Genomic DNA, 27,062 nt, shown 5'->3' with positions numbered 1-27,062 from the left:
ATATGCAGCGTGCGGACGCAGCACCCGGTCCGTGAGGCGTTGGAACGTGGCCGGGGCACCGAACAACCCAAAGGGTGTTATGAGGTGGAGTATAACAGGACCCAAATGCAGGCTCACAGACTCGGGTATCAGTTCCAAAATACAGTCTTTATTCCAACAAACAAACAAACAAACAAACAAACAAAAGGTGGCACCTACAGCGTCCACTTCCTTCCAAGTCAGGAGGGCAACTCAACCGACTGATCCGGGGAGACGAAGCTGGCAGGACAGCGGACAGGACCGCTGGAAAAACAGTCTCTATTCTCCGAGTCGGGAGGGCAACTCAGCCAACTGATCACTCCGACAGGTAGCTCTGCAGCAGGAACAGGAACAGGAGCAGGAGGAACGGGAACGGGACGGACGGGTGACGGACGGGTGACTGGCGGTCCTTGCGGTGATCAACAGGCACTCGCAGTAACTCGCCATGTCAAGCTGTTGCTAGTCGTTGTAGTAATGCACCGACAACCAGAGGAGTGCCGGGGCAGGGTACATATAGTCCGGGGAGGTGATCAGGGAGATGCAGCACACCTGCAGGAGGTGATCCGGGGTGAGTGGCTGCAGCTGCTGGGACTGGTGAGGGGCGTGGCCACGGGAGGTGAGGAGAGGAGGACACAGAACAAGCAGACAGGAGACTGAGGGGACACAGGAGGAGAGGAGAGGAGGACACAGAACAAGCAGACAGGGGACTGAGGGGACACAGGAGGAGAGGAGAGGAGGACACAGAACAAGCAGAAAGGGGACTGAGGGGACACAGGAGGAGAGGAGAGGAGGACACAACAAGCAGACAGGGGACTGAGGGGACACAGGAGGAGAGGAGAGGAGAGGAGGACACAACAAGCAGACAGGGGACTGAGGGGACACAGGAGGACAGGAGAGGAGGACACAGAACAAGCAGACAGGGGACTGAGGGGACACAGGAGGAGAGGAGAGGAGGACACAGAACAAGCAGACAGGGGACTGAGGGGACACAGGAGGAGAGGAGGACACAACAAGCAGACAGGGGACTGAGGGGACACAGGAGGAGAGGAGGACACAGAACAAGCAGACAGGGGACTGAGGGGACACAGGAGGAGACGAGAGGAGGACACAGAATAAGCAGACAGGAGACTGAGGGGACACAGGAGGAGAGGAGGACACAGAACAAGCAGACAGGAGACTGAGGGGTATGTTGCCGGTGGACCGGAGGAGGGTGTTGGGGGGGCCGGCACCGTGGATCACCTGACCTAGTCCGGGAGTGGACACGCCCCCAATCAGTACCTCCTGGAGCTGAACCAAACCACGCCCCCCCACCACACTGCTCTGTGCCACTTGTCATTTGCAAGCGGAAATATTCACAGATGAGGGAAAGAAAGTTCATGAAACATGAGTGGCACATCTGAGAAACTCAACCCACATCCTCCCTGAAAATAAACAAGGAAGACAAATACGCTTTTTACGACAGATGTTACAACATCCTCCCGGTGGGACGTCAGAGGACTACGATCATCACTGTTCAAACACTCAGACGGAAGAACGTGTACAATAAAATATGCATTTATTTATAGTGATTATAGTACCATTCAATAAAAAGGATCTCCCACACTGATTTTGTGCTCACACACCGACACAAACATTGAAGTGTACCGACTCCGTTTAGACGTCAGCATCAACATAAATACATCTCAAATATAAATACAGCGCTGTACACCTTTCCCTTTAAAAATGTACTATTGAAGAAGATTGTCAAGGTCTGGATGTGTTGAGTGACTCCTGTCAGACAGCAGGAGGCGGAGCCTGCAGGAGGCGGAGCCTGCTGCACCACTGAGCAGCACTTCACAATAAACTGTGAAACATGCAAATTTGGTTCAAACTGGAATTTTTTTTTAATACAAAACAGGAACAAAAAGAAAAACTGGAACATGCTGTGTTCATGCACAGACGGGAACTGAGTGTAAACACTTCCAAAAAGGTCTTTGTTCATTTTGAACCTTGAAGAAAATAAAAGGTTTGAGTGGTTAAAAGGACAAACGGCCTCCGCTCAAAAAAAGTACTTTCAATTTACACACAGATGCCAAATTCACTGTTTGAGACGGCGCTTCTTCCTGTACTTGGTCATGACTGCATCTCCCAGATATTCGCTTCTCTGTCTGGCTATGAATACTTTAAAATACTCATAACGTACTAACAACATGAGAAACGCTCCGACCTGCCCAGACGTTAAAAAAGCAAACACGCTTTTGGGAATTAAAGTGTATAAAAGAAAAAAAAAGAAAATCAGGCTAGTTTTAAGGAAGTGTCGTGAACGAGTCGTCCGCTGGCTCGTCTGAAGGCCGTTCGCATTACAATGGAAGGATTCACGAAGATCAGACTCCATTACTGTCGTCGTGGTAACGTCACAGTGCAAAGTCATGTGTGCAGGTGATGGCTCATACAATCTCAATTTACAAGGCACAAGCTAATGAGTCAGCGGGAGGGCGGGGGGGTGGAGGGTGTCCGTGTGTTCAGTGTCGTTTTCAGGAAACACAGACAGATATCTGTACCGTGGGTTGTTTAGAGTAGATCGGGGAAGATAAACCAATGGAGCGTTTCCATAACAGGAAACGCCCTGAACGTTATCGCCATGACTGCACAAACACCAGTGACGGCCGATCCGTCCTTACGGTGGTCTCGTCTCTGGTGGAAATCTTTGGCTGGATGGTCGGAGTTCGGTCATTTGGACTTTTTGTTTAAAGCATCGCGGGCGCTTCGCGACGTTTCTGTCAGCCACGCAGAAACATGAAACAACGCTCTCCTACACAAATAACTGGATGTCGACTACGGTCTATATCGATTTGGTTATGGAAAAGAGATGATTTACACTCAGATGCCAGTTTATTAGGAACACGTAGCTAAAACTGATGCAGTCCTAAAATAACCCCCTGAATGAACTGTAGGTTTACTTTTGTTTGGTCTTCCATCTCCAGCAAACAATAGCACGACAACAAAAGGGGCCGAGAAGCAGCTCGGCAGGTTCTCCCCGTTTCATCTCCTTGGATTATTGAGCAAGGCACTCTGCTGGGTCCAATTCTGGTGTGTAAAAACATGCTGGCAAAGAAAAGAGTTTTTCTTCTTCATGGTTATGCTGCATTTCTCTGATCTAAGTGTACCTAATAAACTGGCAACTTTCATTAAATTAAGGCTGAGAGTATATGAACATTTACTTTTCCAAATGTTGAGATCATATTATTGTTCAAACATCTATGGGACTAAATACGAGTAATTCACTTGACAGAAAACTGCCTTTATTTTTACTAACTTGATAACAGACAAGAATTATTTTAAAAATAATAATTGTGGGATTAATAAAGTAACTATCTATCTATTATGGAATTAATTATTCATGAATTGTACTCGGCAGCTCTTAATTGTTCGAGTCTTTCGACTTCTCTCTCGTGAGGTTTTGCTGCTTTTCTTTGTTTCACGTCATAACAAACGGATCATATTCGGGTTTCTGACGGTTCGTTGGAAAAATAAACTATTTGAGGTCATTAAACGGGCATTTTCTAAACATTTCATACACCAAACAATCAGCTAAGTAATGTGAGAAAATAATCTGTAGATTCATCGTTAAGATCATCGTAAATTGCAGTCGTAGTCATTTAAATAAACCTTTGACTAAAAATGCTAAAAATGACAATTTGAGGCAAATTTAAGACTTTGTTGATGTGAAATAAAATACCAAGTGACTAACAGTGAGTAAAAACATGAACATAACATTACAGTCTCCTATGTTGTGAACGCAGCAGCCTGTCAAACTATTTCAACAATTTTGTCACGACGACGCTCCACAGGAAGTCGGAGACTTGGACATCTCTCAGTCATCCATGTGGCAAACAAAGTCAAACAGGTCCAGCAGATTTGCAAAAGGTAGAATGGAAAATCAAGTTTCAGCCGGATGGCTGGAGTTAGGAAGGAAATCTAACTCTAATAAAATGGAAATTCAAAATCTCTGAAAAAACACTTTATGGGTTTGTTTACAACCTGGAGTCAGATAAGAAAACTGAAATAATGTAAATGAATCACGTCTCCGTCCTTCAGTTCACATTAGCATCAGTCCTTGAGCTCAGGAGTCTCCTGACAACACGTCTGCACGAGGAGAAACTTCAGATCAACCGTAGAAATATGACCAGTTCCCCCCGACAGATCCGCTCAGCGATCAGCCCGCCGGAGCGGCCGGAGGGTCTTTCGCGGCTGCAGGAGGGGGAACGGCGTCCTGTCTCCGGTCGGTCCTGGACGGATGAGCCGCCTCTCCTCGCTCTTCATCCGGAGACGCCGGCTCGCTCTGCTCCTCTGCATCGGACTGCCCGATGCCGTAGCTGGCCGGCGTGGGGGGCCGGTACCGGTATCTGTAGCCGAAGGCACGCAGGTGGTAGGTGTAGTACTCCAACAAATACATGACTGAAGCGTCCACATAATGGAAAGACACCGACACGTCCGAGCAGCAGTTTGGACCCTGAGACAAAAACAGAGACGGTGTGACGCGTTAAAAGATATTTCGCCGTCACATTAAATAACAAATTACAGTTTGGACACGACAAACTTCAACATTTTTACGAGGCTGTAAAAGCGCCGCATGAAAGAAACTCTGAATTGGTAACAACTCAGTCATTTCTCTGAACTCGTTGACGCTACGGCGGCTCGACAACAAACCGAGACACGGTTTCTTCGCACCGCTTCGGGGTGACGCCGACAGTAGAGGGCTGCACTCACCTCTGAGATGGGATAGTAGCAGTAGCTCCAATACCAGAAACTCTTGGGGAACTTGGCGGTGAGGTGCTGCTCAGGGACGAAGGGGTGAAAGGTCTCCCGGTGCAACGTGTCTCTGGAGTCTCCCGCAAGCACCCCCACCTTCTCCATGCACTGCCCCATCGCCAGGTCCTCCACGGAGGTGGTGTGAGTGCACAGTTTGCTTTTAAAACCTTCCACGAATCTCCGCAGAGCCTCTTTGCTCAGCACGTAGCCGGCGCCGCCGCTCATGTAGCCCTGCTTGGTGTAGGGCTTGAACCTTCGGCCGAAGTAGATGGGCTCGTCGGGCGTGTGGTTGGCGAGAGACCAGCGCAGGTTGTCTACGATGACGTAGGTGTCGTCGTCCGCCTTCAGGAACCAGTCGGCCTCGTCGGCGTGGTGCTCGTAGGCGTAATGGAAGGCCCGGATGGTTTTCCAGTACAGCTGATCGCGGCCCTCCTTCGTGCCTAATCCCACCGTGGGGAAGTCGGGGTCGTCCACGGAGCTCATGAACACCACGATGTTGCAGTGGCGGCTCCACGTGGACTTCACGTGCCGGGCCTTCTTCTCCAGGTTGTTGGGGCCCGTCATCACCCAGCACAGAATACGCACCTTCTTGTACAACTCATCAGCCATGCGGCTATCCTCACCTGGTCGGGGGGAAAAACATTAACGTCATTTCACACCGTGACATCTTTTAAAAAAGTGGGGAAACACAAGCAGAGGAGCGGTTGAACCTCCTGGAGGGGAAATGAGTGCATTGAAATGAGGCAACGTTTTGGTCATCTGTGTTAAAAAAAAAAACAACAACTAAATCCTGTACCAGTGACTCATGATTAAAAGGTAAGATTTCATATTAAAATGATCCTTTAATGCCCAGTATTTTAGTGTCCAATGGTCATTAAGTGTATGTTTCCTCCGTACAGATAAATAGAGGCTATATGGTGGGGATGTTTAGATTGATTAGTATGAAAGTTAAGTCAGAGACGCAGAGTACACACACGGTGTGTTTACATGTACTGGTCACCAGAGTACACACACGGTGTGTTTACATGTACTGGTCACCAGAGTACACACACGGTGTGTTTACATGTACTGGTCACCAGAGTACACACACGGTGTGTTTACATGTACTGGTCACCAGAGTACACACACGGTGTGTTTACATGTACTGGTCACCAGAGTACACACACAGTGTGTTTACATGTACTGGTCACCAGAGTACACACACAGTGTGTTTACATGTACTGGTCACCAGAGTACACAGAGAATCCGGGTCTGTCGGGGAGATGAGAGATGAGGTGCTGCAGTAACCTGGTAACCATGACGCTGCATTCACAGGTGAGAACATGACTGTGGAGTATTTAATCTTGTATATGATTTTAAATAATTCCTAATCCTAGGCATGATATAAAAATGTAGATTTACATGAAACAATCCAGCATTTTAAAAACATCTTGGGCTGAACATCAGATTATACAACAAAGTTCAGGTAGAAAAAAAATATCTAACTGGATTCATGTATGAGGTCTGGTTCGTAAGGCTGCGTAGATATTTAATAACTGTGACCACAAATCATAGATGAGACTGACTTTGAAAAAGTTTCTCAGGTCAACTCCAAATTAAGGATTACTGGTTTCTGGTTCTGTCCACTTAAATAATTAAATGAACTTAAAGCAGGAGACACTTGTTCCTCAGAGAGCTTTCCCAGCTTATATTTCTTCAGCAGTATTTGTGGTTGTGTGTGTGTGTGTGTGTGTGTGTGTGTGTGTGTGTGTGTGTGTGTGTGTGTGTGTGTGTGTGTGTGTGTGTGTCTGTTTGTACAGAGAGAAGGATTTCATTGTCAGCGTGAGTCCACAATATGTTCCCAATTCCTGATTTACAGAGAACAATTTCATGTAATTAACATAAAGACTGTCTTACAACAATGATGTTATTGTATGCTTCATCTTAATAAACAGTGCAGTGAATAAGCGCACTTGTAAAAAAATGTTGGGAATCGGGTTTCTTTGGATTTCTGCCTCCGATTCCAGGAACTCCTTTTCTCATTCATATGAAATTTAAGAGACCTGCTGGAGAAAACCAAATGTAAAGTCCTTACTTAGTTATTTATTAACACACTGATTGTATGATATTTAAATTAAGTAAACCACACCAGGTCAAGCTGAAAGCATGCAACACCTGAAAAATGATTACCTGAAGAATGTGATTGAATCTCTTAAATATGTTAAAAGATTATGTAACCTGCAAAACTCCTGAGAAATGAACACTTTACCTGCGTGAATGAGTGTCATTGTTGAGATGTATTTATATAATATGTTCATTGTTCCTCATTTTCTGTGAATCCAAGTTTAACCAGCTCACGTCTTATGACGACGACTGATTGTAATCATTTTTACTTTTACCCAAAGCTCGATTAAACAGCAACTGATATTGGTTGTAAAAAGTCGGTAAAAAAAACAATTTAAAAAATAAAAATTTCCCCTCGGGGATTAATAAAGTATATACCTACCTACCTACCGACCTACCTAGAATCAGGTTTCGTTGGATTCCTGCCTCCAGTTTGACAATTTACATAAAATTTAAGAGACTTCCTGGAGAAAACCAAATGTAAAGTCGTTATGTAGTTGTGTATTATTAACATACTGATTATCAGCATTTTATATATAATGAAGGAAACTGTAGCTGACCACAGAGGAAGCCTGCAACTATTGAATAACATTGTGCACAAAAACAATTACCTAAAGAGAGTGATTTAATCTTTTACATGCTTTTAAATGTTATGTAACCGGAGACCAATAGTTGAGTGAATGTGGGAATATTAAAACTAAAACAGAGGGTTGTTTAACTGAACCAGATCTGAGGAGGTCTTAAACTGCACTGTAACTTCTATCCTATTTTTAGCTTGCGGAAGGTTTTTAATGACCGTTTTTAATATTTTAATCACAGTTTTTAATACATTTTTAAATGATCTTTTCTTCTGCCCTATGTTTTTATGTTTTGATTACATGGAAAATATCCTATTTTGATAAATGGCAACTAAAATTTAAACATGTAAACAAAATTCCCAGATATTCAACAACCCCCCCTCAATTTTTTTTTTTTTTTTTTTTTTTTAACCAAAATCTCCTGACTTTCCTTGTCTGGAAAAGAGCTCGAGTTTGACCAAATATTCTACTTTACTCGATTCATCCGCAAAGAAAACACTCATTGTACATATTGTGTACTCTAATTGGGTATTTGATACACCTCAACACCATATCCCTCTCATCGATTAAATAACAAACAGAGTACAAAATACAGTAGCTGACCACCAGCTTTACGTCCTCCCCTGTAAACCAGAGAGCTGGTTGACACTGAGGTGTTCAGGGAAGCTCCTGAAGGGTTGTGTTCGTGGTGCATGAGGAGGCAAACGGATGAACGGACCCTTTATCAGGGGTCGATTCACTGAGGGTTGGCCCCCTCAAAGCAGACACCCAGCAGGCATACATGACAGAGGACGTACCGATGTGGTGAGGGTGCTTCAGGTTGAACAGAGCCGACCTCTCCTTCTTCCAGATCTTCCTCTCGTCCTCCAGTTCGTGCACGTTGATGAAGCCGCCGGCCTGCTGCGCCGACGCCGTCTTCTCGAACCACATCTGCCGCAGGAACACGTACAGAGTGAAGGTTCCCACCGCGAACCCCGCGTAAAAGGAGAATCTGGTTCCGAGGGCCTTCATGCTGGACCGGGCTGTTCAACTCGGCAGGAGCTGGAGAGGAGGAGGAAGAGGAGGAGGAGGAGGATGTGAAGTTTCACCACGAAGGGTTTCGGGTTGTAGTTGAAAAGTGGGTCCGGTGAAGAACCGACCGAGTGACATCTGTCACTTCCTGTTTTAGGTGTGGTTTACTCACCAGCGATAACGCAGACACCATAGCAGCAGGACTTCCCTCCACCTCCTCCACCTCCACCTCCAGCTGCTAATTCATCACAACACCAACTTTGAAAAAGAGAAATCCGGTCCAGTTTCCACCGAGACGACGGAGCTCAGCGAGCCATACCTCCGCGGCCCCGCGGCGACACCTCTCGCGGCAAAACAGCGAGCGACAAACACGAAGCGGAGGAGTCCCCGGAAGAAAAGGCGTTTTTTAATGGAGTCATAACCGGTCAATCATTAGCTCCTTCCCCGTGGCTGGCACACCGAGCGCTAAGCTAACTGGGAGTCCGGTATTCGGTCGACGCCGTTAACTCCGGTGAAGTCACGTGGTCGCGCGGCCACATCGGAAACGTGGCGGAGCTGAAGTGACCGACGGGACTAACGGGAAGACCCACGAACCCGGTAGTTTACCGCAAACTGTGGCCCAGATGAAAACATCAGCGCCGGATGAACGAGTGAACTCGTCCGACTGCTGCCTTCCGTCCAGAACAACGATCACTTCCGGTCAAATAATCCGAAATTAAAGTGCAGATGCGTGTTTTACTTCATTAAAATTTAAAATATTTTTTAACAGGGATTCATTAGCCACAAAATGTGGCCGATAAAACTCTTATATGAGGTCTCAGCTTTCCCTCTTACTTCTTTAAAATGTCCATATCCTGCTGTTAAGTTCCTTTAAAAAAAAAAAAACATAACTCGACGTCAAAAAAAATGAGGAACTTTATCTCGTCAGTAACTTCCGCCCAGCCTTCAACTTAAAACCACCATATATCAACGAGGGCTCTGCACAATCAAGTTTAATTATAAAAAATAAAAATAAAGTCCCCTGCTACAGCAAGTCACCACCGTCACCAACATACCGAGATGTCACATCCAGTACAGACCCCATCCTTTTATCTACTTAGTTGTGTCATACATTAACAGACTTCAAACTAAAGTTGGCTCTTTCTTTGTGTGGGGAAATAATCTAGATTATTTGTGTTTATAAATTCAGTGTACATTCAGTGAAGAAATCAGCTGCTCCTGAACGTGGCCAAGACCAGAGAGATGGTGGTCGACTTCAGGAGGAAGACGACGGCTCCACAACCGCTGAGAGTTCTGGGAGAGGAGGTGGACATGGTGGAGGAGTACAAGTACCTGGTGTCTCCATGACAACAGACTGAACTGGAAGACCAACATCAACGCTGTCTACAAGAAGGTGATGAGTCGACTCTTTTTCTTGAGGAAACTTCGATCCTTCAATGTGTGCAGCGAGATGTTGGAGATGTTCTACCAGTCTGTTGTGGCCAGTGCTTTGTACTTCGCTGTGGTCTGCTGGGGGAGCAGCATTGGAGCCGGAGACACCAACAGACTTAACAAACTGGCTACAAACTGGACAGTCTGGAAAAGGTGGTGGAGAGGAGGACGCTGAACAAACTATTGTCCATCTTGGATAATCCTGACCACCCTCTCCACCTGCTGCAGGGACAGAGGAGGACGTTCTCCAAAAGACTCCTCCAGCTCCGCTGTCACAAGGACAGAGACAGGAGATCATTCCTGATACAGGAGATCATTCCAGATACAGGAGATCATTCCTGATACAGGAGATCATTCCTGATACAGGAGATCATTCCAGATACAGGAGATCATTCCTGATACAGGAGATCATTCCTGATACAGGAGATCATTCCAGATACAGGAGATCATTCCTGATACAGGAGATCATTCCTGATACAGGAGATCATTCCTGATACAGGAGATCATTCCTGATACAGGAGATCGTTCCTGATACAGGAGATCATTCCTGATACAGGAGATCATTCCAGATACAGGAGATCGTTCCTGATACAGGAGATCGTTCCAGATACAGGAGATCATTCCAGATACAGGAGATCATTCCTGATACAGGATATCATTCCTGATACAGGATATCATTCCTGATACAGGAGATCATTCCAGATACAGGAGATCATTCCAGATACAGGAGATCATTCCAGATGCAGGAGATCATTCCTGATACAGGAGATCATTCCTGATACAGGAGATCATTCCAGATACAGGAGATCATTCCTGATACAGGAGATCATTCCTGATACAGGAGATCATTCCTGATACAGGAGATCATTCCAGATACAGGAGATCATTCCAGATACAGGAGATCATTCCAGATACAGGAGATCATTCCAGATACAGGAGATCATTCCAGATACAGGAGATCATTCCTGATACAGGAGATCATTCCTGCCGACCGCAATAAGACTGTACAATAACTCACCTCTGGCAAAATCCATCACATAACAATTACACTGTTGACTGTGTTTCTTGGTTGTTTGTATATAATATATATAGATATATACTGTACTGTATATACTGTGCATTTTATATTTTATATTTTTTACTGCTATTTTATTGCTTTCTATTGTTCTATTATTATCTTATTGCTTCTGTATGCTGCTGTAGTGAAAAAATTCCCCTCGGGGATTAACAAAGTAAATACCTAACCTAACCCTAACCTAACCTAACCCTAACCTAACCCTAACGCCTGAAGGCTTTTACTGCTCACATTTGTCTGATCTGAACCCTCTGAGGGAGAGGAAGAAAAAAGCCTCCATTAGCGTATGTGACTTTGCAAAATTAAGCTTCATAATCACTTCAGAAAGTTTAAACACATTTATTCAGGTAACTTAATCTGTCCTAATATACAACAAATCCATTCAAAAACATATGGACACTCTAATTATGTACATGTTAAGTTCCAGGTAGCCACAATTATTCACAAACTATACAAATTCAGCCCTTTAAGTACACGTATTTGTTAATTTGGTACACTGAATCTGATTGTAGCGGCCTTTGTTTTCCTTTGCTAAATTAAGGTAAATTAAATAAAGTTAAGCTCTTGTCAAAAACAAGAAGAAAGGACACACTTGAAAGGTTCATCGTTCAGTGTTTTCATTTCCTTTAACAGTACGCAAGTACCCAAAGGAAAACACAAATCTGTACGAAATGATGTAGAAAGTCTGAGTTTTTAGAAGCTTTTTGAAAAATATCTGGTGACACAGCGTGTGTACAAACAGTTGAGAAATCTCTGTTCACTTAATTATCAAAACAAAGCACATCAGAAAGTTTCCAATGCGGTGGGAGCTGGAATGTGAAGCCGAGTCCTTTGTTTTCCATTTCACAAATGTACTTGACAGTAAATAGAAACCTGTTATGCAGACACTCATTCAGGCCACAGAGTTGCACAACATCCCGCGTCGTCAACGGCAACAGAGAAAACAAAAGAAAGTCATAATTTAAGTGTGGACAAACGGTGTGCTGCTGACAACCTCAGGACAAGATGCACATATTCAGAGAAACTGAAAAATATCTCCAAGAACGCACTTCTATTTAGCCGACTATCAAAACGGAGTCCCATCAAAAAGGGGAAAATGCATATCTTCATTCAGCCGCACGCGTGCAGCTGAGACGTCGCAGTTTCATCGTGCAACATTTAAACGGTGCCTGTTAAAGACAGCGACATTATTATTGCCTATTCAAGACACACGGACACGCTTTCTGAATGTGCAAACAGCTGGGTCGATATTGTCTTCCAGGTTTAACAGCAATAATTTAATCAAGTAGGATCTTCTTATATTTATATATATATATATATATATATATAAATATAGTCTCCCCTCGCTGCTGGTCTCCACAAGAGTTCACCATCACAGAAGCTGCACGCAGCGAGCTCATATGTCCACGTCGTCTGAGTCGGAGGTGCTGGATGACTGCGACTCCTCCTGGGACTCTCCCCACACAAACCTGTAGTTGTTCTCCAGCTCCTGCTGCCTTTTCTGCTCTTTGTAAACCTCTTCGGTGCCTCCAGTCTGCAGAGAGGAAAGAAGAGAGGTTTAAAAAAAACAAAACACACAAGCTTTCTGACTGAATGTTTTTAAACCTGCTGACAAAAAAAAAAGAAAAAAGTTAAAATTGTTTCACCAAAAAAAGAAAAGAAAAAAGAAATCACTAATAAACAGTCAGTAACCTGATGTTCTGAATGTTGATTACAAAACACATACAGGATTTTGTTTTGTGGAAAGTGTAACACATAGTTGTGTACAGGTGTATGCATAAGTTTGGACACCTCTGGATAACTACAAAGAAAGAAAGAAATACACCCATAAAAACTTCAAATGTTACAGAACTGTTAACTTATTGTCTGGAAAAAAATTATTTATAAAAAAAAATTGAAACAGTAATTCTGACATGGTCAGCCACGTGAAGTCTCTGGGCTTGTTAGACCTGAACGGACTCATTGAGCAGGTCCAGGATCAGTGGACAGGTCTGATTCCTGAGCTGATCTCATCTTTCCCTCTTTGTTGTAACACCGATAGCAATAGTTCCCCTCGGAGCACCTGACATCTAAAAATGAAGTCAGCTGATGCCGACAAAACAGCACGAAGGCTGTAAAAAGACATCAAAGAGCTTCAAGGGGAAGATAAACAAAAACCTTCAGAAAAAACATGAACTACTGCTGTACAGAAAGGTAAAAAAATGTTGTTTTTTTTAAAAGTGACCGCAGAGGAGCTGCAGGAAGGTTCAGTTTCCACTGTCGTACACACAACGTCATCTTCAGGTATGAAAAGCTACATCTGGACAAACCAGAGTCGCAGCGAGGTGTGAAGAAGTTAAACAGGTCTTTTCAACAATCACAAAAGGTATTTTTGGAGAAGAAAAGGACCATTTGAGGAAAATGACACGTAATCCACTATTAAACAGGGAGGTTGACATGTTGAGGGAAGACTGGATTCTGGATGTAAATGTCAGTCAGCTGTTTAAAAGAGGCTGAGGGAAGATCTTAAAGACAACATGAAGATGTCCTGAAGTATCTCAGAGCTTAAAGTGATCCGCAAGAAGGAGTGGCTGAAAAACCCAAAACAAATCACAGAGACTCTCCGATGAGGTTACTTATTATCGAGTCGGGAACTCAAAGTTGAGCGTACAACACAACACATGTTGAAACTGGAATAAAAGCACAAATATCCTGAAATACCTGATCTAGATCTTGAACTAGTAGATGACACCAAAGCAATAGTTGTGTCCTTAAAAGGCCTTTTTCATTGTGTTAAACAGCAGCTTAATGTTTCATCTCATTCAGTTTTTAGGATGGAAGTAGCTGAAGGTGTTCAGGCAAAGTAGCTCAACAATAAAACTAAACAGTGAAGCCTGTTCATGGTTTAAACCTTTAAAAAAAACACAAAAAACAAAGCAAGAAATCTTCAAATATGTCTGTTACTGGAATACTTGATTCTTGTTGTTCTGGGTTTTGTACCCTCATGGTTGAAATGCACTTATTGTAAGTCGCTTTGGACAAAAGCGTCAGATAAATGAAATGTAATGTAATAAAATGTGATTTAATTTTACAGTCATCATCAAATTTGCAGCCAGTTATCTGAGTACAAAGGGTGAAAAACAGAAGAATAATATCCTTCTACACACTGACCGCTTGTACTTGCATACACTGCAGTTAAGCGTCACTGTGGTTGTTGTCTGTTTTATTGTTACATGTTTATACTTTTCTTGTTTTATCTTTGTATTAATGCTGAGAAACAATACTTTTATCTCTCTGATCTCACATGGTGGATTGACAGTCAAGTTGAAGTGATTTACTGATAAGCAAATGCTTCTGCTGCCATGAAAACACACAGCGTCATGCAAACAAACCCAATAAAAAGGCTTTTAAATTACCAGGAGGTTTATGAGCAGCTCCCTGAAGGACTTTGTATCTTCTTCAGTCAGCCACTGATCACCGGCCTCCTCGGCGTTCTTCCGCGTCAAGATCTTCACCTCGATTTTACCTGAAAAGAAAAGAAAAGAAAAATACGGCAAAAGGAGATTTTTATGGTCGGACACGTGCACAGAGGAAGAGAACCGAACCACATGTTCGTAATTAGGATGAAGAATGGTACAAAGACAACAGTGGATGGAAAAGGAAGAACACACATGGCTGACACGCCTTTCATTTGTCTTTCATTTGAGTTTTTTTTTTTTTTTCTTCCGCTATCCTGATCTTTAATTTCTGATATGATATCAAGTGACTTCTGATAGGATGAGAGGAGGAAGTACAGCACTGAATGCTCAAGACGACAGATGGAAGAGAGAAAAGGCCGTGAGTGTTTTTTCGGGCGCTCCCCCCTTCATTACCTTCAGCCTTCAGTCCTGCCTTCTCTAGCTGCTCTTTAACCACGTCCTTTATGTGCTGCCACTGCGGGTCTCCTTCGCCCATCTCCTGAACTTTGACCTCCCCATCGGGGCTGCTGCCCGTCTTATACTTAGTAATTTTGATCTTAACATGGTCGTCAGCCGCTTGGTCTGGGGGTGACGAGACAAAAGAGGGACAAACAAGAACAGTTCACCTCAGAGAGCCCGGCAGGAGGGTCACAGGATGGAGGTGGGAGGAGCCAGAAATGGGTCATCCAAAAGCACTGATTGATAAACATCACATGTGTCATACATGAAATTACTGCGTTTCAGTAATTTCCATTTGGATTAATGAAAATAAAGTCACCCACAGCTACATGAGTGACCACCACCTGACCACAGAAACCTGAGAGCAGAAATCCTCTTTGCATCGAGCTCCATGTGTGCGTCTCTTCTGGGATGGAAGATGAACGTCTATTGTAAATGTGGATGAAACATGGAGATGGCTGAGGTGACACAGGTGACTGGAGGAGGGGATGGAGGCCCAGTTACCTGGTTGCTTGGGGGCCAAGCTGGGGCTCCCCCTGGTGGGGTCGCTGGCTCTTTGGGCGCCTGATGTCTGCTGCTCCGGGTCTTGGCCGTCTTTGTCCTCCAGATGATCGAGCAGCTTGTCCAGTGTCGTCTCCAACGTCTGCGTCGCCTGAGTGCGATCGAACTCTCCTTTCAGACCCTCCGTCTCCAGCTCCTGCTGAGCCTGCGATACGGACAGAACCTGGTCACAAACTTGACGCATTAATAGGTTTGATCTCTTTACATCAGGGGTCTCCAACCTGCAGCACCACCCATTTCTGAGTAGCTCGCTGAAGGTTACACTTCTATTTCATAATTTTTTTGTTTATTTTATTTGTTAACCTGTCTGAGAGAACGACGCTATCAACGCGATGGATTACCGAGTGGACGATCTCCCCTCTCTCCCTCCACCTGTGTCTGCTCCGCACCTTGTCAGTGCAGCAGAGGTGGAGCTCCGCCCACAGTGAGACAGAGATCAGAGGACGGAAACACAGCAGAGGTGGAGCTCCACCCACAGTGAGACACACAGAGTTCAGAGGACAGAAACACAGCAGAGGTGGAGCTCCGCCCACAGTGAGACACACAGAGATCAGAGGACAGAAACACAGCAGAGGTGGAGCTCCGCTCACAGTGAGACACACAGAGATCAGAGGACGGAAACACAGCAGAGGTGGAGCTCCACCCACAGTGAGACACACAGAGATCAGAGGACGGAAACACAGCAGTGGTGGAGCTCCACCCACAGTGAGACACAGAGATCAGAGGACAGAAACACAGCAGAGGTGGAGCTCCGCCCACAGTGAGACACAGAGATCAGAGGACAGAAACACAGCAGAGGTGGAGCTCCGCCCACAGTGAGACACACAGAGATCAGAGGACAGAAACACAGCAGAGGTGGAGCTCCACCCACAGTGAGACACACAGAGATCAGAGGACAGAAACAGCAGAGACTCTCACACTGAGCTGGAAACAAACAGCTGCTCAGAAATGAGGTCAATAACATGAATATAATATTTTCAGCTGCACCGCAACAGAGGGGGCGGAGCTATAAAGAGTGAAGCTAAATGCAGCAACTTCTCAAATTAAAAACACGCACATGCTGTTAAATTTAAGAAGTTGTGACACAAAATGCGTGTTGAGTATCAGTTTGTTATTGTTGTTCACAAAAGAATCTGATTCAGCTATGTGAATAAGTGTTACTAAACATAGTCGCTCTCAGAAGAAGAAAGGGTGGAGGCCCCTGACATACGTAACGTCTCTTCTCTGACACCTCATTTATGATGTTGTCAAACTCCTTCTGCATTTCATCCTTTATCTCTTCGATCTTGTCGGAGGGCACCGAGAGGTCGGCCATCTCGTCCTCGAACTCCTGCAGCAGCCGTTCATCTTCTGCTTTCTCCTCCTCGCTCAGCTTCTCTGTCGTCCCGCTGCTTGCTGGTTTCTCACCTCTATCTTTGGCTTGGTTTTGTGCTTTCTAAAAAAAAAATGGATCAGAATAACTATGCAGTGCAAAGAAAAACAAATACAGGCCAAGAGATTTAAAAAGAACAAGAAGCACTGACCTTCCTGTTACTCTCCTTCAGGTGTTGGACGAATTTCATCAGGTCTGCTGGGTCAGTGATTATTTTAAAGTTGAACTTTTCTACTAAAAAAGAACAAAAAAGAAGATCATAAATGTGTAAATAACTAACAGTTATTCAGTCTGTGTATCAGGTAAAAAAAAACCCTGCAAAGGAAACACTGCTTCTTCCCATCCTGTTTGATTTGTCATTTATTAATGTGAATGATCAGAGATGGCTTTAGTTCTTCCTCGTGAGTTATAAAAGCAGCACCTTCATCACCATCGTCCATGACTTCATTGTCTGTCTGTGAGTTATAGTCTCCATCTGCTGCCTGTGAGGGAAACAAAATCAGGTTAGAGTTGAGTAATAAAAGGAGAGTCAGCCGGCGCCCTCTAGTGGTCAACGGACTCAGGAGACTTTATTCAAATCTTCACATTGAAAAGAAAAGCTTACAAATCAATGTGTAAAGAAACTGGAGTTTACTTTACTCATGTGTTTCTTCAGTCTGAACTTTGTCCAGGTTATAATCAATAAATATTTCTGACTACATCTGAATTTTGAACCTTGCACTCTTTCGTCAGCTGTTTTTTTTTTTCCAAACAATTTAAAGTCCAGTCTTTTGTGGGATTCCTGACTATTAAAAAGCTGAAACTCCACGACCTCTAAAGAACAGACGAACAGGCTATCGGCTATCGTTGTGCTGAGCGGACAAGAAACAGACCCATTATTTTATGAGAATATATTATATTTTGATAAATAGCAACTAAAATGTAAACATATATAATTTCCAGATTTTTCAGAACTTGGCCTAAAAAATTATGAAATCCCTTGATTCAAAAATTCTCTGATGTTCCATGTAATTCCCTGACCAGTGGGAACCCTGCTTTCAGTCACCTGTCAGCCATCATTCGTTTTGAGGTCAAATAAACGTATTTCCAAGACATGTTGGTTTACCTGATTCTCCTGTTGCGAAGTGGTTGTTTTTGAATTCCCGGGTTTTGTGACTCCCTCCCAGAAGTCCGAGTCTTCAGCCTCTTCTGACGCAGCCTCTCCAGAAACATCAGCTGCACCTGTTTCAAAACAAAAGCACCTCGAGTCACATGAAGCCTCTTCAAATAAATACGTGGATGAAGTGATTTGACTCTGAAGGTCACGAGTGGATAAAGTCGCACCTTTTCCGTCGGCCTGGTTCGGGTCAGCGCTCGGTGCCGCTGGAGTCTCCTCTGCCGTTACTTCCACGGCTCCATCTGCTCCTTCATTACCAGCTAACATCTCATCAAGGCTCCTCAGCTCCTCTGAGATCTGCTCTACTTTTCGCTTTGTGTCCGCTGGAAACAAACAAGAGGAAGAGCGGAAGAGGGAGGCACAGAAAGACAAAAGAAAGCACACAAAGGGAGATCATGTCACGCATTTCTGATTACGACAGGAGGGAATCAAAATGGGTGCTTTTTATATCATGTACCTGTATTAATGCATCTAATACCCAATACATGTTAAAAAATATATCAAGTTTTACCACCTTTAGCCTCCTGTCTTCTATCACTATCACACTTCCAAACACTCCTTTCCCACATCATGTCCTCCGTCTCTCATCTCCCAAATCACTACAACACTTTGACCTTCGTGTCATCGTCCACTCACAGACTTGCGCCTTGACGTAATCCATGTACTGCTGTGCGCTGAGCGCCGGCTGGCACACGATGCCCTGCGGCTTGGCAGTGGACGGCGGCCGCAGGAAAGGATGCTGGCAGGTGCGACTGGTGTGAATCGTCAGCACATAGCGGCACGACTGAGGCTCGTCCACTCGGGCGATGTAGTCGCCGGAGCCCTCCTCACACACGAACTGGAAGGAGCAGAGGAAAACCGTCTGGATAAGTCCAGCATAGAAATGTGCTCTGACTTTTTACAGTGTAAGGCAAAATATATATATATTTTATTTTTTTTAAGAAGTAAATGTGATCCAGGGTTTCCACTGCAGAGTCAAAGAATTGATCTAAAAATAGCGGTCATTAGCTCTCGACCTAATAATCTACATCTTTAATTTGTGTCGGTGAGCACTGATGATACCAGACGTTCACACTGACAACAACCAGCTAACTGACGTTACAGCTACATACAGTAGATGGAAAATATTACATTTTGATAAATGGAAACTAAAATTGAAACAAGCAAACACTCAGCCCAAAAAATATAAAATGAATAAAAACCCAGACTATCCCTGTCTGGAAAAGAGTTTTTAAAATTCTTCGTCACAGTTTTAATTTTATGAGCTTAAAATGTTGTTTTAACACAAACAGTCTTTGGGACATGTGCAGAAGTTTGGGCACTCAAAGCACTGAGTAACCGCCCCGCTGTGAACATCAAAGCTTTCTAGTCTTGATTGTTGAGTTTTCATCCACTCGTCCTTCCAGATCACTTCAAGTTCAAAGATACTTTCAAGGTGTCTGCTACGCACAGCGTTTCTAAAACCCCCGCCAGATATTCCAAACATGTACATAAGTTTGATCTTTATTTGAAGCCTTTCTTGACAGATCGCATGATAAGAATTTTCTAATATCTAGCCGAGTCTGTTCTTCCTTTTATCTGTGCAAAGCTTCCTGTTCAACTGATCGTCACACGGCCTTTAAGCAGAATATTTCCAGTTTCCCTCTCGTGACTCTTTCCTGCAGAACCCGCAAGACCGAAGCTTTATTTTCACATCCTCAGTCTTTCGCTTTGAGGAGCACACGACTGTGAGAATTTATCAACTCAGGAATCGTCACCATCATCTGACAATTCAAGTCCGAATAAGTAAATTAAGACCGAAACAAGTTTAACATTTCATGAAACTGAAGCCGCAGGATGACCCAAATAGGTCACATGCCACAATCAGTTCCGTTTTTTTTTTTTTAAGGTCTTGAAATAGAAAGTGCATTACTATTTGAAGAACCACTCATTTCATAATAATTAGTATTTGTAGTTTTCTGTGTCTTTTTGCAGTAGTTTTATGTCTCTACACTTTGTGTCTGTGTGTTTTTGTTCGACTCTTTGTGGGTATTCTTGGCTCTTTTCTTGTTTTGCATGTTTATGTCGCTATTTTGTGGTTGCTGCCATCGTTTTGTCTATTTGTGGTCATTTTGTGTCTCTTGGTAGTCGTTTGATGTCTCTTTCAGGTTTTTTGTGTGTAATTGAAGTAATTCTGTGTATTTGTGGGTTCATTTACATGCTTTCACTTCCAAAGTCAACACAATATGTAATTTTCCCAGGTGTGTGCATACCTTTGCATATAGATGTACCTCGTGTTTGGACGAGCAAAGGCACAAATCAAAACGAGACAAAACGAGACAAAGCCGCTGCGGTTTGGACGGGATATAAATGTCTTGTCAATTTAAATGAGGTCTCACCCGCACTTCAGTCTCTCTGGGATTTCCATTTAGGTCACATTTGGAGCCATTTACATACATTTGACTGTGGTATCGCTTCAGCCGGTGCTGTTTGGAGGCCTGCGAGACAAACAGGGAAGATGTTGTAATTCAACTCATCTGTAATTTAATAAACTGGCAGGTTGCAAATTTGTGAGTTTAAAAATCATCTCGTCGCAAATCTTCACTCCAAAATGGGCTCCAGACCTTCAGCTTTAAACTCCTACAAAAGGTTTAAGTCATATTATACAACCACGCAACTCTGTGAATGTTAATGTCCACTGGAAACCAAAAGATAAAAAAAATAAAAATGCAACCAAAATATGGAGGCAACTTTACCTTTGCAGTTTCATTGCTCCAATCAAATTCAGAGCCGTAATAACCCAGGAAGAGAACGTCCCCTTTGATTTCTGTGTCTGAGGAGAGAAGAACAACATCTGTCAGGAACAACGTAGAAAACAAGCTGCAGGTTTAAAAAAAACCCGCTGCGGTCAGCACTCGCCTTCGAGGTGGTACTGTCTGATGTGCTGACCGTGACAGAACTCGTACGTCCACCAGTCCTTCGTCTGCAAGAAACACAAGACAGAAAACATTTAAAGAACGACATACGTCTCTTGACCCGTGGGAACCTTCTCATAAACTGTGTATGAGAGGTCTTATAATTAACCATGTTCTGCTTTTACATCGGTTCACCGTGGAGCCCAGTGCAGCTGCTGAGCATCTTGAGGCTGCACTGGAAAACTGGAAATACAAACGAGTACTCTTGTATCCGAAAACATTCAAACTACGTCCTGCAGTGACGTCCTGTGACAGATTTCTAACAAATGTCTCAAATGCATAAACAGTCCAACCATGAATTGCTTTCACTTCAAAACTCAAAGCTGTTTACATCTCAAGGAAAATGAGAGCATTATGTACACTTTCTACTGTGTTGGCGGTCAATTTTCATACGATTTTGAGTCTTTTGTAGATACTTAATGTGTGTTTTTCATACGAGGTCGTATCTTTATTTTCAGTTTTATAAATCTTAGTATGAGCTTCTATAATCAGTGTGAATTTCCTTTTTTTTTGTGAACCGCTTTTGATCCTGAATCTGTATCCAGTTAGGAAACATAGACATGAAATATGACTCGAAGGATCCGATCCCAGGACTTCCCTGACGTATCACACATGTATGACTGCATCACACGTGCCATTTGCAGACAGAACGGATGAGTGACAGCTGTCGTCGGTGTGATGCGGGTTGAATGTGACGACACCGTGGAGGACCAACCTTCACGAGACACGGGGCATCGTGCATCGGCCCGAGCAGGTCTGGGACGTCCGGTCCAGCGTACCCCTCCGAGTCGGGCTCGGAGGCCGGGTCCTGGTGGAAACGGACGGCCTGGGCCGGGAGGCGACACTCGTACAGCTGCTTGTACTTACTGGACACCATCATCACTTCCTCTGTGTTGGTCTGAAAGAGGAGAACTGTCAGGGAGAGTGGCAGCATCTTATCAGGAACCAGATCGTATTATATCAGATCGTATTGTATTGTATTGTATTGTATTGTATTATAGGCAGAGCAGTGTATGAGTGTGGCTCGTTGATGGATCTTTAACTACATGGTTTGCGGCTCCGCATATGACCAGCTGTTTCCAGTCCAGACGGGTTGTGTGCAGGTGGGACTGAGGAAGAGGAGGTGGTGTTGTGACAGCTGACATGCTGCGTATGTCACTTTAGAACACCTGCAGCATAAATAAGTCTTCATATAATGTCACAGAATACCTTCTTTCTGCTCATGTTACCTCGCGGACAGACGGGTACTGTTCATCTGTTCATGTACAACCTTCAAAACCTCTGACGCTAACAGACGTTAGCACACATTCGAGCTAACAAGCTACACGTTAGCGTCTGCTCCCTCCCTCCCTCACCTGCCCCATGATGACGGGATCCGGGAGGATTTGAATCCCGTATTTCATCTCATTAAGCTCCTCCAGGTTCAAGGAGGCTGGGACGCAGAGGGGACATATCAACAGGAAAACGTACAATCTGTTCAGCCGTCGCACCGTGGAGGCAGCCATCGTTGACTCGCTCCTCACTTGTCTGATAGCAACAACACAGCGAAGGCCTGACATGGTGGCAGCGGATTGGTCAGCGAGAGAAAGGGCTGCTTTGTGATTGGCTGGTTTTCTGTGTCTCTCACCTGCATTCTATTTCCGGGGTGAGTTTGTTAACGACACCGGCAGGTAGCGAATGGACGGAGTCTTTGTCTTACTCTGTCTTGAAGACCTGAATTCCTGTGAAGCACTTTGTGACCGTGCTCTGTGAACGGACCTCTACTAAATAAACGTGACTTACTTCAAACCCTTTTTGGATTTTAAAGACGTTTATAAACACTGCACATGTCGGGGGTCAACGCCTCGACTTTAAAGAAACTCACACTTTGGGAGGGAAACGTAAGATAGGAAACACGTGACACAAGGTGTGACACAACAACCCAGTTTGGCCAAATTACAATCATTGGGATTATTTTCTTACTTGGAAACCTCAGGCGACTGTTTTCTAAGAATTCTGAGGTCCACAGTTCACATTGTTTGCACTATAAGCACAAATAAGCACACATTGGGTTGAATTATTAACTAATACTGTGTGTTCAACTGAATATTAGTGTGGAAATTTAGGACATACACTTCCCTTTTGAACACACACACACACACATTTGTGCACAGACGCTCAAACACACTCATCTAACCATGCGTGCATCATTATGCTAATAAGATGGTTTTAATTTTTGGAATAATAAACGATGCGTGAGTTTGAATGAATCTCGCAAACAGCGGGCTGATGATGAAATGTGTTTTGCATCGTTTGTCGGAGCTCCGTGATGTCTCCGCCGCCGCCGCCGCTCCGCTGACCGACCGCCTGCGTTGAGGTGCGACGCGTCTCCGCTGCGCTGCAGCCGCGGTTGCTGCAGGGGGAGCATCCGTCCTTCCACAGCCCGCAGTGTTGCGATTTGTTTCATGAACTTTCTTTCCCTCATCTGTGAATATTTCCGCGTGCAAATGACGAGTTCCCGTGGCACAGAGCTGTGTGGTGGGGGGGCGTGGTTTGGTTCAGCTCCAGGAGGTACTGATTGGGGGCGTGTCCACTCCCGGACGTAGGTCAGGTGATCCGGGGTGCCGGCCCCCCCAACACCCTCCCCCGGTCCACCGGCGACATACCGTTATCCAGTAAGGATCCAGGGGGGGGAACATCAGGCAATGGTGGATTCTGGCTGTACACAGTGGATGATTCACCAGAGCCTGGTTCGGCCCGGGGCGTTGGTGGAGGCATCAGGTGTGTGCATGTTCACGAGTATCCCATAATGTCCGTGGAAATTAGATACTTGGGGGAAAAACATGGAGCTCCCGCCTTACACATCCTCTAATCTTGGGAACAGATTAGGTTTCATAAGGTCATGGGGTGTGCGGTGGTTTGATCCTCTATTGTTTGCAGTGCCAGAGGTCCCTCAGGCCTCCACCGGATTTCCTCCCTTTGAGCTGCTGTCTAGCAGGAAACCACGGGGGGAAGAGGGAGGAGGGGGTGCTCGACCTCCTTAAAGAAAAGGAGGAAGTTCTGAGCCCCGGTAAAAGTGAAATCCAAAACGTCCTGGACCTGCGAGCTAAACTCCACACGCTGGGTCGGTGGTCACAGACGTGACCCAGTTGCAGAAGCAGTTTGCTGACGTGTTCTCCCTCCGGCCAGGAAGCACGAACCTCATAGTGCATCACATTGAGACGTCTCCCAGTGAGGCCGCGACCCTACAGGTTACCTGAACACAAGAGGAAAGTTGTTCAGAGGGAATTGGCTGCTATGCTGGAGATGGGCGTAATAGAAGAGTCCAACAGTGCCTGGTGTAGCTCCACCGTTCTTGTTGTCAAGAAGGATGGATCTATTCGGTTCTGTGTGGACTATCGCAGGGTGAATGATGTCACGATTTGATGCGTACCCAATGCCCCGGGTTGACGAACTCCTGGACCGACTGGGCACCGGGCGTTTCTTTACGACACCGGATTTAACCAACTGGCAGATTCCTCTCTCACCGGAGTCCGAGGAAAAAACGGCCTTCTCCACTCCGGTTGGATCGTACCGATTCATCACACTTCCCTTTGTCAGGATTCCTGTTCTCCTCTGTTTTACCCAGATCTCCTCTCCTCCTGTGTCCCCTCAGTCCCCTGTCTGCTTGTTCTGTGTCCTCCTCTCCTGTCCTCCTGTGTCCCCTCAGTCCCCTGTCTGCTTGTTGTGTCCTCCTCTCCTCTCCTCTCCTCCTGTGTCCCCTCAGTCCCCTGTCTGCTTGTTGTGTCCTCCTCTCCTCTCCTCCTGTGTCCCCTCAGTCCCCTGTCTGCTTGTTCTGTGTCCTCCTCTCCTCTCCTCCTGTGTCCCCTCAGTCTCCTGTCTGCTTGTTCTGTGTCCTCCTCTCCTCACCTCCCGTGGCCACGCCCCTCACCAGTCCCAGCAGCTGCAGCCACTCACCCCGGATCACCTCCTGCAGGTGTGCTGCATCTCCCTGATCACCTCCCCGGACTATATGTACCCTGCCCCGGCACTCCTCTGGTTGTCGGTGCATTACTACAACGACTAGCAACAGCTTGACATGGCGAGTTACTGCGAGTGCCTGTTGATCACCGCAAGGACCGCCAGTCACCCGTCCGTCACCCGTCCGTCCCGTTCCCGTTCCTCCTGCTCCTGTTCCTGTTCCTGCTGCAGAGCTACCTGTCGGAGTGATCAGTTGGCTGAGTTGCCCTCCCGACTCGGAGAATAGAGACTGTTTTTCAAGCGGTCCTGTCCGCTGTCCTGCCGGCTTCGTCTCCCCGGATCAGTCGGTTGAGTTGCCCTCCTGACTTGGAAGGAAGTGGACGCTGTAGGTGCCACCTTTTGTTTGTTTGTTTGTTTGTTTGTTTGTTGGAATAAAGACTGTATTTTGGAACTGATACCCGAGTCTGTGAGCCTGCATTTGGGTCCTGTTATACTCCACCTCATAACACCCTTTGGGTTGTTCGGTGCCCCGGCCACGTTCCAACGCCTCACGGACCGGGTGCTGCGTCCGCACGCTGCATATCCTGCCGCCTACCTGGATGATGTCATCATCCACAGCACCACCTGGGCGGAGCATGTGCAGCGGGTGGGCGCGGTGCTGGAGTCCCTGAGGCAGACGGGGCTTACCGCCAACCCAGGAAAGTGTGCGGTTGGACGGAGGGAGGTTCGGTATCTGGGGTACCATTTGGGCGGCGGGCAGGTGAGCCCTCAGGTGGACAAGACGGCTGCTATCGCACTAAAAGACTAAAAGAGGCGAGGCGGTTTTTGGGGCTGGCGGCTTATTACAGACGGTTCATCCTGGACTTTGCGGATCTGACCAGTCCCTTGACCGACCTGACCCGGAAAGGTGCCTCAGATCCGGTCCAGTGGACGGAGCAGTGCCAGTGGGCGTTTGAGAGGGTGAAACAGGCTCTCTGTGGGGAACCGTCCTCCACACACCTTCTCTCCCCTTGACCCTGCAGACTGAAGCATCGAACGGAGGGCCGGGGGCTGTTTCCACGTGGAAGATGATTGAAGCCTTTGTAATGTTTTACAGTAGTTGTTTTAACTATTTTAGCGCCTCCGTCCGAGGCAGTGTTCTCCCGTATCCAAGAAATGAAATTAGAACAAATAACTGGCCTTTTTTGAGTGAATGTTGATTCAGCATTTACACTATTGACATCCTGTTTCTGACTTCCTCCATGTGTTTTTTTTTGGTTGCTCACTACCAACAAGCTACACGTTAGCGTCTGCTCCCTCCCTCCCTCACCTGCCCCATGATGACGGGATCCGGGAGGATTTGAATCCCGTATTTCATCTCATTAAGCTCCTCCAGGTTCAAGGAGGCTGGGACGCAGAGGGGACATATCAACAGGAAAACGTACAATCTGTTCAGCCGTCGCACCGTGGAGGCAGCCATCGTTGACTCGCTCCTCACTTGTCTGATAGCAACAACACAGCGAAGGCCTGACATGGTGGCAGCGGATTGGTCAGCGAGAGAAAGGGCTGCTTTGTGATTGGCTGGTTTTCTGTGTCTCTCACCTGCATTCTATTTCCGGGGTGAGTTTGTTAACGACACCGGCAGGTAGCGAATGGACGGAGTCTTTGTCTTACTCTGTCTTGAAGACCTGAATTCCTGTGAAGCACTTTGTGACCGTGCTCTGTGAACGGACCTCTACTAAATAAACGTGACTTACTTCAAACCCTTTTTGGATTTTAAAGACGTTTATAAACACTGCACATGTCGGGGGTCAACGCCTCGACTTTAAAGAAACTCACACTTTGGGAGGGAAACGTAAGATAGGAAACACGTGACACAAGGTGTGACACAACAACCCAGTTTGGCCAAATTACAATCATTGGGATTATTTTCTTACTTGGAAACCTCAGGCGACTGTTTTCTACGAATTCTGAGGTCCACAGTTCACATTGTTTGCACTATAAGCACAAATAAGCACACATTGGGTTGAATTATTAACTAATACTGTGTGTTTAACTGAATATTAGTGTGGAAATTTAGGACATACACTTCCCTTTTGAACACACACACACACACACATTTGTGCACAGACGCTCAAACACACTCATCTAACCATGCGTGCATCATTATGCTAATAAGATGGTTTTAATTTTTGGAA

At 45.4% G+C, this 27,062-nt stretch overlaps 2 protein-coding genes across 5 annotated transcripts; both read right to left on the bottom strand.

Annotated features, from left to right (window-relative positions):
• Positions 1–1,556: 1,556 nt before the first annotated feature.
• c1galt1lb (core 1 synthase, glycoprotein-N-acetylgalactosamine 3-beta-galactosyltransferase 1, like b) lies at positions 1,557–8,859 on the bottom strand. The gene is made up of 4 exons (XM_069708256.1): positions 8,674–8,859; positions 8,288–8,531; positions 4,768–5,432; positions 1,557–4,510 (listed from the first exon to the last, which is right to left on the bottom strand). The coding sequence occupies exons 2-4, from the start codon at positions 8,499–8,501 to the stop codon at positions 4,214–4,216; spliced, it is 1,176 nt and encodes a 391-aa protein (XP_069564357.1). The 5' UTR covers positions 8,502–8,531; positions 8,674–8,859; the 3' UTR covers positions 1,557–4,213.
• A 2,471-nt stretch (positions 8,860–11,330) lies between these two features.
• os9 (OS9 endoplasmic reticulum lectin) lies at positions 11,331–22,510 on the bottom strand. Of its 4 annotated transcripts, none has more exons than XM_069708142.1 (15): positions 22,302–22,510; positions 21,662–21,844; positions 20,891–20,954; positions 20,728–20,804; positions 20,371–20,469; positions 18,629–18,830; positions 18,160–18,315; positions 17,942–18,057; positions 17,258–17,318; positions 16,988–17,070; positions 16,675–16,899; positions 15,408–15,609; positions 14,859–15,026; positions 14,403–14,512; positions 11,331–12,541 (listed from the first exon to the last, which is right to left on the bottom strand). In XM_069708142.1, exons 1-15 carry the CDS (start codon positions 22,503–22,505, stop codon positions 12,404–12,406), a joined length of 2,088 nt encoding a protein of 695 aa, XP_069564243.1. In that variant the 5' UTR covers positions 22,506–22,510; the 3' UTR covers positions 11,331–12,403. The 4 variants fall into 4 exon arrangements, with proteins under 4 accessions (XP_069564243.1, XP_069564251.1, XP_069564258.1 ...); XM_069708150.1 differs by having other exon boundaries at positions 16,988–17,067; XM_069708157.1 differs by having other exon boundaries at positions 16,696–16,899; positions 22,302–22,508.
• Positions 22,511–27,062: the final 4,552 nt, after the last annotated feature.

Source organism: Brachyistius frenatus, unplaced genomic scaffold, assembly GCF_029030835.1.
Source record: "Brachyistius frenatus isolate BFR_SWC_R1_liver_20210118 unplaced genomic scaffold, ASM2903083v1 Contig_4, whole genome shotgun sequence".
In the NCBI taxonomy this organism is placed as follows: Eukaryota; Metazoa; Chordata; class Actinopteri; family Embiotocidae; genus Brachyistius; species Brachyistius frenatus.
This window is presented reverse-complemented; position numbering and strand designations above follow the sequence as displayed.

Coding starts and splice junctions, on each gene's coding strand:
- os9 (XM_069708142.1), bottom strand. CDS start 22,505: ATGTCAGGCCTTCGCTGTGTTGTTGCTATCAGACAAGTGAGGAGCGAG. Junction 18,316..18,628: donor TTACGTCAAGGCGCAAGTCT/GTGAGTGGACGA, acceptor GTTTGTTTCCAG/CGGACACAAAGCGAAAAGTA. Junction 14,513..14,858: donor GGCAGGACTGAAGGCTGAAG/GTAATGAAGGGG, acceptor TTTTCTTTTCAG/GTAAAATCGAGGTGAAGATC.
- c1galt1lb (XM_069708256.1), bottom strand. CDS start 8,501: ATGAAGGCCCTCGGAACCAGATTCTCCTTTTACGCGGGGTTCGCGGTG. Junction 5,433..8,287: donor GAAGCACCCTCACCACATCG/GTACGTCCTCTG, acceptor CCCCCCGACCAG/GTGAGGATAGCCGCATGGCT. Junction 4,511..4,767: donor GCTACTATCCCATCTCAGAG/GTGAGTGCAGCC, acceptor TTTTTGTCTCAG/GGTCCAAACTGCTGCTCGGA.